This window comes from Antechinus flavipes, chromosome 3 (genome assembly GCF_016432865.1).
Source record: "Antechinus flavipes isolate AdamAnt ecotype Samford, QLD, Australia chromosome 3, AdamAnt_v2, whole genome shotgun sequence".
NCBI classification, from domain to species: Eukaryota; Metazoa; Chordata; class Mammalia; order Dasyuromorphia; family Dasyuridae; genus Antechinus; species Antechinus flavipes.
The window spans coordinates 1,039,488-1,051,746 of NC_067400.1; the positions used below are offsets into that span (position 1 = coordinate 1,039,488).

Consider the following 12,259-nt stretch of genomic DNA (forward strand, 5'->3'; position numbering starts at 1 on the left):
CCCCTCCCGAAGCAGGTGACTCACTTCCTTCCCCACCTAAGGGATGTGGGCCAGAAGCCTTCATGGACTGGTACTGAGCAGCGCCCAGAAGGGCCCAGGGGAGGCCGCGCCACCCACTAATTGGCACACCCCTGGCTGCCTGACAACCCTGGAAAACAAAGCGGGAGGAGACATTGGGAAAGGTTCCTTCCCCATCATCCCCGTGGACGCCAGCCCTCCCCACACACTGTTGACCCCTCTGGGCAGGGGAGGTAAATGGCCGAGGCCCCTCTGAGGGAGGAGTGTCCCGCCTCGCCCCTGCCTTCCCCGGCACCTGAGAAGGTCAGAGCAGGAGAGGCCGGAGAGACCAAACGGAGGCGCCAGCAGTCAGAACGCCAGCTGGTCTGTGTGCCGGCTCCAGCGGGCAGCGGCTGCCTGAGACCCCGACTCCCTTCTCCCACCCTTTCACAAAGTGTGGCCTTGATGCCAGTTACTGAAGTATGACTCCCAGCAGACAAGTGGCCCAAGGCCCAGGCTCATCACACACAGTCAGACCCTGGGCTGCTCCAGGCAGTCAGGACCAGCCCCTTAGCTGGCTCTTGGGTCAAATTTTAAAATGCCTGATTCCCTAGGGAAGTAGTCCCCACCACCTCCTCATCCCAGTCTTTCTATACCAGCCCTATGCTGGGGGCAGAGGCCAGTGTCATACCCCAATGCCGGCTTTTTGTGTTCTCCTCCATTCTTCCAGGCACCCCCAGAATGAACCAACTCCACAGACCCTGCTATCCACGGCCCTGGCCCAGAGCCCATCATTGCCATTAAAAAAAAAAAAAAAAAAAACAGCCCTTATAGAGCTTCCATTTGGATACCCAGGGTCCCTCCTGGAGTATCACTTATCCTATCCTACTCACCAGCAACAAGGAGTAGCCATCAGACTGGACAAGTCTTTAGAGATTCCTCATCCCCAGCTTGATATGAGCTTTGGCAAGATGGCGCACCTTTCGTACAGAGCTGCCTCACAGTCAGATCATGACAGCCCACCGAATCCAGGACGGCAGCCCTCTGGGCTCTCCCCCAGCTCCCGGCCAGCGTCCAACTCGCCATCACCAGGATCAGAGAGAGGAATTCATCCCAAATATGAAACGTGCCCCGACTCCCAGTGACTGCTCACAGGCCAGTGATGATCAAAAGTCCCCCGCTTCCCCTTCAAGGCCCTCCAGAAAGGCAGTCCCGATTGTGGAACCTCCAGGAGCTCCCTCTGGGCAGGGCCAGCCCTACCTCCTCCCCAGCACAATACCTCAGGGGACTCAGCCCTCAATCTATGGTCACTGCCCAGTACTGAAGTCCTGGGCATGGCATATAACTCCACTGAGTCTCAGTTTCATTCTCTGCCAAACCAAACTTGACCTCTGTGAGATTCTCTGACTTACCCTGAGCCTTCCCTGAAGCCCTTCCCTGGTAGGACAAGGAAGATATGTCCCTAGAGACCCACCTTCCCATAATACAAAGTGTCCCTCATCACTGTGTGAGTGCTCACTCATCTTCAGGGATATGCATCTTCTCAATCCCCCAATACTATTCCCTTCATACCTGTCTCCTGCTGAGACCTGCCCTAAGATCTGAGCTTAGAACAGGCACTAGTGTGGAGATGGGGTCATTCATTTGTCACTACCTGAAAATCACTGGGGCCACAAAGAAAACCAAAGAATGGCCCCTGCCCTCAAGAAGCTTACATTCTGCTCTCACTCAAGTCAAATAAAGGCAGGGCCTGTTAAGGGAAAGTGCAGGGATATGCACATAAACACCACACATACACACACACAATACTCAGTAAATTCAAAGAGATCTCTAGGAGGAGGGGATTAGAAACAGGAGGGACCAGGAAAGGCCTCACAAAGGAGAAGACACCATTGAAGAGCGAGGACATTCAAGTTTGGGGGGCCGCCCAAGATGCTCTATCATATACAGGGAGCAGTTTGACTGGAACATAGAGGCCAAGCAGGAATGGAAAAAGAGGGCCTGAAAAAATAGGGTTAGAAATAGGCTTCAGGCTGTTAACAGACCTAGAGCACAACTAGGGGCATTTGGATTTGATCCTTGAGACGACAGGGAGCCTCTGGAGTTTACTGAGTAGGAGAGATGATATGTCAGACCTGGACTTTTGGAAAATCACTTGTTGGCTAAATGGAGGGTGGACTCGCATAGGGAGAGATCTGAGGCAGCCAATGCCCCAGCAGCCATTGCAACAATCCAGTTATGAGAAGATAGGTGTCTGCACTTTGAGGGGGTGGCAGTGTCAGAGAAGGGAAAGGGCATATTTGAGACATGCCGCAAATGCAAGATTGACCAGAGATGTTGCAGAGGTCAAACAGACAAGGAATGCTGCACAGGTGAAATGGATAAGAGAGCTGCACAGGTGAAATTGAGTGAAAGATGTTGCAGATAAGAGACAGACCAGAGGTGTTTCAGAGCTGAAACAGACAAGAAATGTTGCACATGTGAAATGGACAAAGAGCTGCATAGGTGAAATTGAGTCAAAAATGTTACAGATAAGAGATTGACCAGAGATGTAGCAGAGGTGAAACAGACAAGAAATGTTGCACAGGTGAAACACAAGAGATGTTGCAGAGGTGAAACAGACAAGAGGTACTGCACAGGTGAAACAAAAGAACTGCTTGGTGAAATGGACAACAAAGTTGCACAGGTGAAATTAAGTAAAAGATGTTGCAGATAAGAGATTGACCAGAGATGTAACAGAGGTGAAATTGACAAGAGGAGATGTTACAAGGCTGAGATTGATAGGCTTTCGCACCAGAATGAATTCTGGAGATGGGGAGAGCTGAGGATGGTTCCAAGTTGGGCATCTGGGTTATTGGAAGGTTGGAAGAACATCAGAATAAATCCTTTGGAGAAAGGGAGATGTTTGAGGGGAAAGATCATGAGGTCTGATTGTTGATTCTGAGACTGTTACAGAACATTCTCTGACAAATGCATTTGGTCATGTGAGATTGGTTCTTCAAGGGAGAGGATACGTAGATCATGGATTGGGGAGATGGGAGAATGTGGTAATCTATCCCTTAAAAGAGATTTAGTCCAAAAGAAAACAGGCTTGGGAGAGGGCAGAAGAGAAAGACCCACCAAAGAAAGCATAGAGCTGTGTGTTCTCAAACCCCAGAGAGGCTCCACCTGGTCCCCAGCCTACAGTCCCATTGAGGAGACCCTCAGAGTCCTGAGCAGGCCTGAACCCAGGCAAAGGTCAGATGCTCAGTCCCTGATCCAGTCCTGCTGCACTGGCAGAAAGCCCTCCATAGTCCCTCTGCTTAGATAAGAGAAGAAGGCTCAAATGGAAGGTCCACACTGGCCTCTCCACAATTACCCTGGGAGTGATTCTCCTCCCCCCTACCCTGAGGGTACACACTGGGCAGGGGAAAGTGGTTAGACTTTGTAAAGTTCCCATCTGCAGGGAGTGCCAGGCTTAGGCTGGGATCTCAGGGCTTCTAGGAAATGGTCTCTGTCCTGTAGAAGACAAGGCCCAGGGCGGGAGGGAGGCGTCTCAGATTGGGTAACCTAACAGGGAGGCAATTCCCAGGGAAAACAGGGGAGGGGACCACAGCCCTTCAAGAGAGTGTGTCCCTTCCCTGGGCCCCACTTTCTACTGCTTCAAAAAGGGGGCAGGGTGGAAAGGGAAGAGACCAGTCATCCAGACCGGCTAGGAGATTTGGACGAGAGCCGAGGTGAGAGGTGATACTGAGGTGCTTGTGGCGTGGGTGGAACGGAGAGGTTGTACAGACTGAATCGACAGGACTCCACAGCTATTTCTGGGTCTTGGAGGTAGAAAAAAGAACTGAGGATCACTCTGAGGCATAAGCCGGGATGACAAGGGGGGCAGTGGCCTCCTGGATAGAAAGGGGGGCTCAGGAGTCTCAGATGTCAAGCAGACTATGGCATAGCATTCAGGAGCGAGATTAACTGGGCTGCTGGAGAGATGAAGCTGAAGAGATGACAGCCTGTAGGAGTGGAGAGAAAGAGGGAGACCCAGGCCTGAGGACTGGGGGGCTGAGACCCGGAGGGGGAGTGGGGGGATGGGCCAGAGCTGAATGAGCCAGAAGAGGGGCCAGAGAGGGAGGCAGAAAAGCGAGAATAGGAGAGTAGGGAGAAGGTCACAGAAGGGTCTGATCAGCAGGAGCCAGGCTGGGGAAAGAAAAGCTCAGCCACCCCCAAAATCTTTCCACTGCAGGGGCCCAGGGGTTTATTGTCCCACATCCCAGAGAGGGGCGGGGAGGGTGTGGGATAGGAAAGGTGCATTGAGGAGGAAGGGAGCCAGGACTGAGGCTGGGATCCCACCTGGATGGTGGGAAACTCCTTGGGGAACGCCACACACACAGGTCGGCTCCTCTGCCATGTTGGGGCTCGGAGAGTTACCTCGGGCCCTGGAAAGGGAAGGGTCTTGTCCAGGGTCACACAGCCAGGGCGGTTCTGAAGTCTGGCCGGCCAACAAAGGACTTAACCCCAGACATTTGAACTGTGAGGTTTGCTTCTCCCCCTACTGTGCCCAGGAATGAGCCAGAGGGTTGGGGCCAGGGCTGGGAAGCGGAAATCCTGAACAGGAGCAAGGCTGTTCCTGGAGCAGATGAGCCAGAAAGCTGGGGCACCTCTGTGAGGGGAAGGGCCCCTCTGCCTAAGACTCAGGGAGAGGCCGGGGGAGGATTCCGGCCCATCACAGAGCCCAGCATGGAGGCCCCCAAGAGGGGGCAGCTCACAAGCCTGTCCCCAGCACAGAGGATGGCACAGCCATGGGGGGTTGGGGGAAGTGTATGTGGGGGGAGGGTGTGAGTGTGGGGGGGTGAATGTTGTATGTGAGGGGTGTGTGTATGGGGGTATATGTTTGTGTTTGTGTGGTGGGGGGAGAGGAAGGGGGGTTTCCTGGCTAGTTCTTGCAAGCCTGGGGGCTCAGGATTGGGGGCAGGGAGGCCATGCCGTTGGGGGGGGTAGGTAGGTGGAGGGAAGGGCTGGTAAGGAGGATGGAAGCCTCAGCCTGGGTGTCTCTGGGGGAAGGGGAGGGAGGGAGCCCGGAGTGCGGAAGGCTGCTCCTGCCTCCAGAATAGGGACTCTGCGCCCGGCTCCAGGGCTGAGGCCCTCGGTCGCCCTCTGGTCCCACGGGGCTCTGCCGGCCAGCACCCCCCAGCCTGAGCCAGGCTCCCCAGGCTCCGGCCAGCCTGCCCTCCAGCACCTGGCTTTGGCGTGGAGTCCTCCACAAAGTGGAGAGGTGCTCCCGGCAGGCCTTCCGTCCTGTGCCAATCACCAATGTCAGGGTCACGGTCATCCTGGGAAATCAGAATGCTCCCCCGGCCCCTAGCGGCCGCACCCTGGCCCCTGGCGGCCGCTGCCCTTCCCGAGGCCCACAGGGCAGCAGTGGGGAGCGGGCGGAGGGCGCCCAGATGCGTGCGGATGCCCCCCCACCCCAGCCCGCGGAGGAGCTGCCTTCCCTGACCACTGACGGGATCGGAGAAGGGGGGGGCGGAGTATGACCTGGCCACACACACACACCCCTCCTCAGCCCCCCTCCCCTTTTCCGGGACAGCCTTGGGGGGGGACTGAGTCTCACCGGCGCGCTTGCCCCCAGCCCGGCCCGCCCCCACCGCGGTGCAAGCTAAGTGTGGCGAGGGAAGAAGGGGGGGGGGGCAGTTCGGGGGCGGGGCCGGGTCTCGGAGACAGGTGGGCTGGCAGGTCCCCGGGGCCACGAGCTGCGGGCGGGCCGGATGCCTCAGAGAAGGGCAGAGCCGGGGTCCCCAGATCGTCAGCTGGGGGCCCCTGCGCAGACGAAGAGGGGGGAGCCCCGACCGACTGCGCTGGGGGGAGGGGCGGCGGGCCGGGAGCAGGGCTGGGGGGCGGAGTGTCGGTCCCTCCCCACCGCCTCTGTCCCTCCGACACACCCCTACCTGCCGCTGCCTGCCCCTGCGCCGGGAGGAGGGGGCTCGCCCCAGCCCGCGCTCCCGCCTCTCACCTGCGGGGGGGAGGGGGGAAGGGGGGGAAGAGACGGCCGTTGTGCAGGAATGCGCCCCAGGGGCCCCTCCCTCACCTGCGCGGCTGCGGTCGGGGCCGGCCCCCGTGGCCATGGCCCGGCTCCTGCCCGCTCCCGGCTGCTCCGGCTCCCGGCTCCCGGCTCGCTCCTCGCCGCTCCCTCCCGGCTCCGCCGCCGCGGCCGCCGCCGCCTCCTCTCCCGGTCCTCCCGCTCCCTTAAAGGAGCCGAGCAGCGGCCTCCGACGCGGGGGCGGGAGGAGGAGGAAGAGGAGGAGGAGGAGGAGGAGGAGGAGGAGGCAAGGAGTACATCCCCCTCCCCCTGTTGCCCCCGCCCCAGGCCCCGGAGGCCGAACCGGGAGGCAAAGCGGGTGGGGAGCCGCAGCTCGGAGACCCCGAGGGGCGCAGACTGGGACAGCACAACAGAGACTGGCAGCGAGAGCCGCGAGACGCACAGCGAGGGGCCGGGCCACGCGAGAGCCTCGAAGCGGGTCCGGAGCTGGATCCCGGCACGGAGAGCGGGGAGAGGCCTCGGGCCAACAGGACCATGGCCCCCTCCCAGCTCGGGCCCTTGCGGAGGCTTGGGGGAAGGGGAGGAAGGGTTTGCCTGATTGCACCCCAAGCCTGCCCGCTGACCCCGGGGGCCCTGGGTCTCCAAAGCTCGATCATCCCCGGCCCCCTCAGACCCCAGCCTGAATCCCAGCTCTCCTGGGCCCAGACGAAGTGGATGCTGACTTCAGGCCCCAGGGAAGCGAGTTCCCTGTCCCCCATCTCCCCTTGCTCCCTGGCTCCGGCTCTGCTCCCAGGACCACAGATCAGACACTTGAAAGCTGCTACCTGGGACCCTGGAGGCTAAATGTGGGCGCTTCCTTTCCCATCTTCACATGGCTATTTCCCAAGGGCTCTCACCCTCTTGGGGCACCTTCCCAAGGCACAGGGTGGCTCAGTAGGTCCAGAGCTTTGAGCTGGAGGCCCAAAGATGTTAATTCCTACCTACTTCAGACACTTCCTGTAGGGCCCTGGGGGAAAAAAATCACTTTGTTTCTCTGAACCTCAGCTCCCCCATCTGTAAACTGAGAGCGGTACACTCCACATTACCCTTGCAGGATTGTTGAGCAAGTGGAAGAGCTGTGTCCATCCGGGCACATGCATCAATCACTTCTGTGCCCCAGCCATAGCACAGGGGTTGGAGGTCCAAACCCCCCTCCTGGGGGCTCCTGCCCACCAGAATCCTGTTAAGGAAAACCAAAAATATAGAGAAAGTCCAAAGTACTCCACCTTTCTTGTGGCCTAACAAGGGCAAATTTGTGAAGCACAGAATGGTCCCCCTCAGAGGGCAGGGGGAAGAAGAGACCCCATGACGGAGGCCCTAGCATGGATTGATGGTGGGCTCCCTTGCAAATCACAGGAATTCCCTGAACGGAGCCCAGGAGCAGTAGATTGTCCCCCAGGGCCACAGCAACTTTCCTCTGGTTGTTGATTGAAGGAAAGTGGTGAGGAGTGAGGGGGGCTGGCAGACATCTTCCTGCCTGTTGCTTGGGGCAGAGCCTCAGTTTTCTTGGTGGCCCGAGATCCCTCCCAGCTCTAATTCTCAGAACCAATGTCTATGCTATCCCAACCCTACACAACTGCTATTGCTAAAGTCCTGCCCAGGTTGTGGCGACCAGGTGGAGGCGCACTAGGGACCGGGGAGGTTGCTTCCGGAGCCTCGAGATAGAGCAGAGAAACGCGGCAAAAGGAGAGTCCCTGGACAGACACAATTATGTACAAAAACATACAAAGGAGACCTGGGGTCACCTCGGCAGGGAGAGGACTCAGTGAGGAGCAGACTAGAGGAGGACACTCAGGAAGAAGGGACTTGAGCCGAATCCTGAATCCTGAAGGAAGCTGGGGATTCTCAGAGTCTGAGGAGAGAGGGTCCCAGAAGGAGGTGAGTGACCTGCCACTCGCTGGTATATCTCACACACTCCTAGAAACCCTCTTCACCAAGTGACCAGGGTGCCAACCGACCATGTGAAAATGCACCAGGGAAAGCTAGTGACTGAAACCGAGAAGCCGAGTACCAGGACAGAGGCGCGCTGCGGTTGTTTCTGCAGAAATTGCCCCTGGGGAGTTCCCCGGGAGTCCCGGCATTCGTAGCTTTCAAACAGCTGGATATTTGTGGTGCACAAATGAAAACATTCCTAACCTGGGGACCACGAGATGGGATTCTAAACAGGAAGCTGGCGCTCGGGGAGCACCCGTGGGCTGGCCGTCCCTGGTGGATCCAGTTGCACATGTAACATGGGAAACAATTTGATGACCGGTTGAGAAACTGAAGAAACAGGTTGCTCCCGGTCACAAGTGGTCAGTGTCTGATGCGACGCCCGAATCCTTGTGGGGGCAATCATAACGGTTTGCTGCAGAAACAAATCTACAGCGCTCCAGCACAACGTGCTGGCTGTCACACAAAAACCTTGGGAACTTCAGGCAATTATTTCCTGTTGAGTTTCCTATTTCCAGTTGAATTATTTCCTGTCATTAAAGAAATTTCGGCATGAACCTCTGAACCATCATCTTGACTCCCCAAGGGTTTCTGGAACCGCTCTGTCACTCTGTCCACTCTGTCACTGACCAGGAGTGCTCCCTGTGCTACACCTGCAGATGGTCTCTTGATTGGGAAAGCTCTAGGGAAAGGGAGCCTGCCACTTCTCTAAGTATCTCAGGTCACTGTGGGATGCTCTTGGGAATAGATTTTTTCCTGACATCCAGGTAAAAATTGCCTTGTGGTCACTTCCCCCATTGCTCCTGGGCTGTGAGCCCAAGGGACTGGGATGATGGTTCTTGACAGAGATATCAGGGAGGGTGCAGAATGTTTAGGAGGGGAGTACTGATGAGCTCCGTTTTGGAAGTATTTAGGACATCTATGGGACATCCAGTTCAAGCTGTCTAATAAGTAGTAGACTGAGAAGGGAGGTCAGCAGAGGGGCTGGGCCAGGAAAGGTCAATCTGAGAATCATCGATCTCAAATCATGAGAATCCTTGGGAGCAGAAGAGATCATGCAATGGAGTGATCGAGAGGGAGAAAAGCAGCAGATGCAGATGGAGTCTAGGGACAGCCATAGTTGGAGATGGTGATCTGGATGAGGATCCAGCAAAGCAGAGAGAAGAGATGGTCAAAGAGGGAGGAGGAGAAGCGGGAGGAGTATCTAGAACAGAGAGGGAAAAGTTTCAAGGAGAGGCGATGTCCGAGGCTGCCGAAAGGGCGAGAATGAGGGTGCAGAAAAGGCCACTAAGAGATCCCCAGAGGCTTTGCCGAGGCCAGTTTGGGTGGAATGAGGAGGTCAGGAGCGAACAGGAGGGGCCGGGGGCAGACCCTCTCCGAGTTCGGCCCAAAGGGCAAATGAGACACAGGACCACAGTTAGCTGGAACGGTCAAGAAAGTTTGGTTTTTCTGGATGGGGAGACATGGTGGTGTTTGTAGGCAGCGGTAAAGTGCAAGAAGGTGAGAACCGATTAAAACTAGGGAGCAGCAGTGACGCCAGAAGAAGCAGGCCGTCTGCTGGGATGGGGGGGAATCCGTGGCCCTGGTCGGCAGTGAAGCTGATCCAGCATGAGGGATGGGGAGGAGGCGGAGGGGGGCAGAAGGTGGGTGACAGAAGACATTCAGAAATGCCTGAAGCAGCTTACACGGACCTAGACAGTGAAGCGAGTAGAACCAGACCCGGGGCAGCTGGGAAGGATCCCGTGTTCTCAGCTGTCCCTGGTCTCAGGCAGGCCCTGACGGTGACAGCTGCGGAGAGGACGCGTCCAGGCGGGTCAGAGCGGGCTTGTGGCTACTCTCCCCGAGCCTCTCGATCTGTGTTTCCTTTTGCAGCATGATCTGCTTTGCTTGGCTGCACATGGATAACCTATAATAAATTGCTCAACAAAGGGGGAGAAGGAGGGAGGAGAGAACTTGCAAGTCAAAATTTTTTAAAATGTTTAAAATTGCATTAATTGGAATAAATAAAATATAAACATTAAATTTCAATACATGTGTGTGAGTGTGTGTGAGTGTGAGTATGAGTGTGAGTGTGTGTGAATAAGTGTGAGTGTGTGAGAGTGAGTGTGAGAGTGTGAGTGAGTGTGTGAGAATGAGTGAGTGTGAGAGTGTGTGAGTGTGAGTATGAGTGTGTGAGTGTGTGTGTGAGTGTGAGTGTGAGTGTGTGAGAGTGAGTGTGAGAGTGAGTGTGTGTGTGAGTGTGAGAATGAGTGAGAGTGTGAGTGTGTGTAAGAGTATGTGTGAGTGAATGAGTGTGAGTGTGCGTGAGAGTGTGTGTGAGTGTGAATGAGTGAGTGTGCATGAGAGTGTGTATGTGAGTGTGTGTGAGAATGAGTGAGTGTGAGTGTGTGTGACAGAGTGAATGTGTGTGTGAGTGAGTGTGTGAGAGAGTGTGTGTGAGTGTATGAGTGTGAGTGTGTGAGAGTGAGTGTGAGAGTGAGTGTGTGTGTGAGAATGAGTGAGAGTGTGTGTAAGAGTATGTGTGAGTGAATGAGTGTGAGTGTGCGTGTGTGTGAGTGGGTGTGAGAATGAGTGAGTGTGTGACAGAGTGAATGTGTGTGTGAGAGTGTGTGAGTGTGTGTGAGAATGAATGAGTGTGAGTGTGTGTGACAGAGTGAATGTGTGTGTGAGAGAGTGTGTGTGAGTGTATGAGTGTGAGTGTGTGAGAGTGAGTGTGTGTGTGAGAATGAGTGAGAGTAAGAGTGTGTGTAAGAGTATGTGTGAGTGAATGAGTGTGAGTGTGCGTGTGTGTGTGAGTGGGTGTGAGAATGAGTGAGTGTGTGATAGAGTGAATGTGTGTGTGAGTGTGTGAGAGAGTGAGTGTGTGTGAGTGTGAATGTGAGAGTGAGTGTGTGTGACAGAGTGTGTGTGAGTGTGTGTGTGAGAGTGTGAATGTGAGTGTGTGAGTGAGAGAGTGAGTGTGAATGTGAGAGTGTGAGTGTGTGTGACAGAGTGAGTGTGTGTGAGTGTGTGTGTGAGTGTGAATGTGAGTGTGTGAGAGAGTGAGTGTGTGTGAGTGTGAATGTGAGAGTGTGAGTGTGTGTGAGTGTGAGTGTGAATGTGAGTGTGTGAGTGAGAGAGTGAGTGTGTGTGAGTGTGAATGTGAGAGTGTGAGTGTGTGAGAGAGTGAGTGTGTGTGAGTGTGAATGTGAGTGTGTGTGTGAGAGAGTGAGTGTGTGTGAGTGTGAGTGTGAATGTGAGTGTGTGAGTGAGAGAGTGAGTGTGTGTGAGTGTGAATGTGAGAGTGTGAGTGTGTGAGAGAGTGAGTGTGTGTGAGTGTGTGTGTGAGTGTGAATGTGAGTGTGTGAGTGTGTGAGAGAGTGAGTGTGTGTGAGTGTGAATGTGAGTGTGTGTGTGTGAGAGAGTGAGTGTGTGTGAGTGTGTGAGTGTGAGTGTGAGTGTGAGTGTGCACATGTCTATGGCTATGACAGTCCAATCAAAAAGGCTGTGACCCAGAGAGGAAGGAGGAAGGAATTGCCGGGGGCTCCTGGAAGCTGAGTGTGGCAGCAGGAGGATGGCAGTGGGACTACCTGACGCTCACAGGAGAAAAAGCCCCCCGAGGAGCCAGCAACAAGGCGGGCACTGCTGGGCGGGCGTGGGGCCCCGTGCAGAGGGGCCGGGCCGGGACTTGGGGGAACAGGGTTCTGCAAGGGCAGCCAGCATTCACTGGAAGCCGCGTGGGCTTAAGCAGAGGCGGGGCAGGTGGCTGGCTGGCCTGGGCTCTCCCTTGCTCCCCTTGCATTCGCGGTGGGAGACTCGGGGGCGGAGCCGTCACCAGGCGCCGCCCGACTGCTCAGGCCGGCCCTTGGGTCCGGGGGAGGCTGCTGGGAGCGAAGGGCGAGCGCGGAGCCCACGTCGGGAGCGCGCGGTCTCGGGCGCAGAGCGCGTCCCCTCGGGTCTCTCCGCGGGCGCTCGGAGCCTCTGCTGCCTTTTCGCTGCTCCTTTGCTCTCTCTGATGGAGGCGGCGGCCGGGGGTGACTTGTCCGCCAGCGCAGAAGGGGGGGCCAAGCTCTGTGGCGGGGGCGCAGGCGGCTTTGTCCGGAGCCCTCCTGGGCGGCAGAGCCGGGGCCGTGGGGACATCTCCGCCCGATCAGCCAGCGCTGCAAGCCGGCGCGGGAGGTGCCACTGGGGCCGTGCGGAGGGGACGGGCCGAGAGAACGCCGGGCGCGCAGATGAAGTTTTCAAATGTCCCCTGGATTTGGGGGGAACGTTGACCAGCACAGCCCTGTCCCGACTGGG

The 12,259-nt window shown here is 56.5% G+C and overlaps 1 protein-coding gene across 1 annotated transcript in view; it reads right to left on the reverse strand.

Moving 5' to 3' along the window:
* The window catches only part of PITPNM3 (PITPNM family member 3), an 85,024-nt gene extending 78,380 nt beyond the window's left edge, over window positions 1-6,644 (reverse strand). The window contains exon 1 of the mRNA XM_051991489.1: window positions 6,059-6,644. Within this exon, the coding sequence (XP_051847449.1) occupies window positions 6,059-6,095 (37 nt within the window). The 5' untranslated portion in view covers window positions 6,096-6,644. The remainder of the gene's footprint in view (window positions 1-6,058) is intronic.
* Window positions 6,645-12,259: the final 5,615 nt, after the last annotated feature.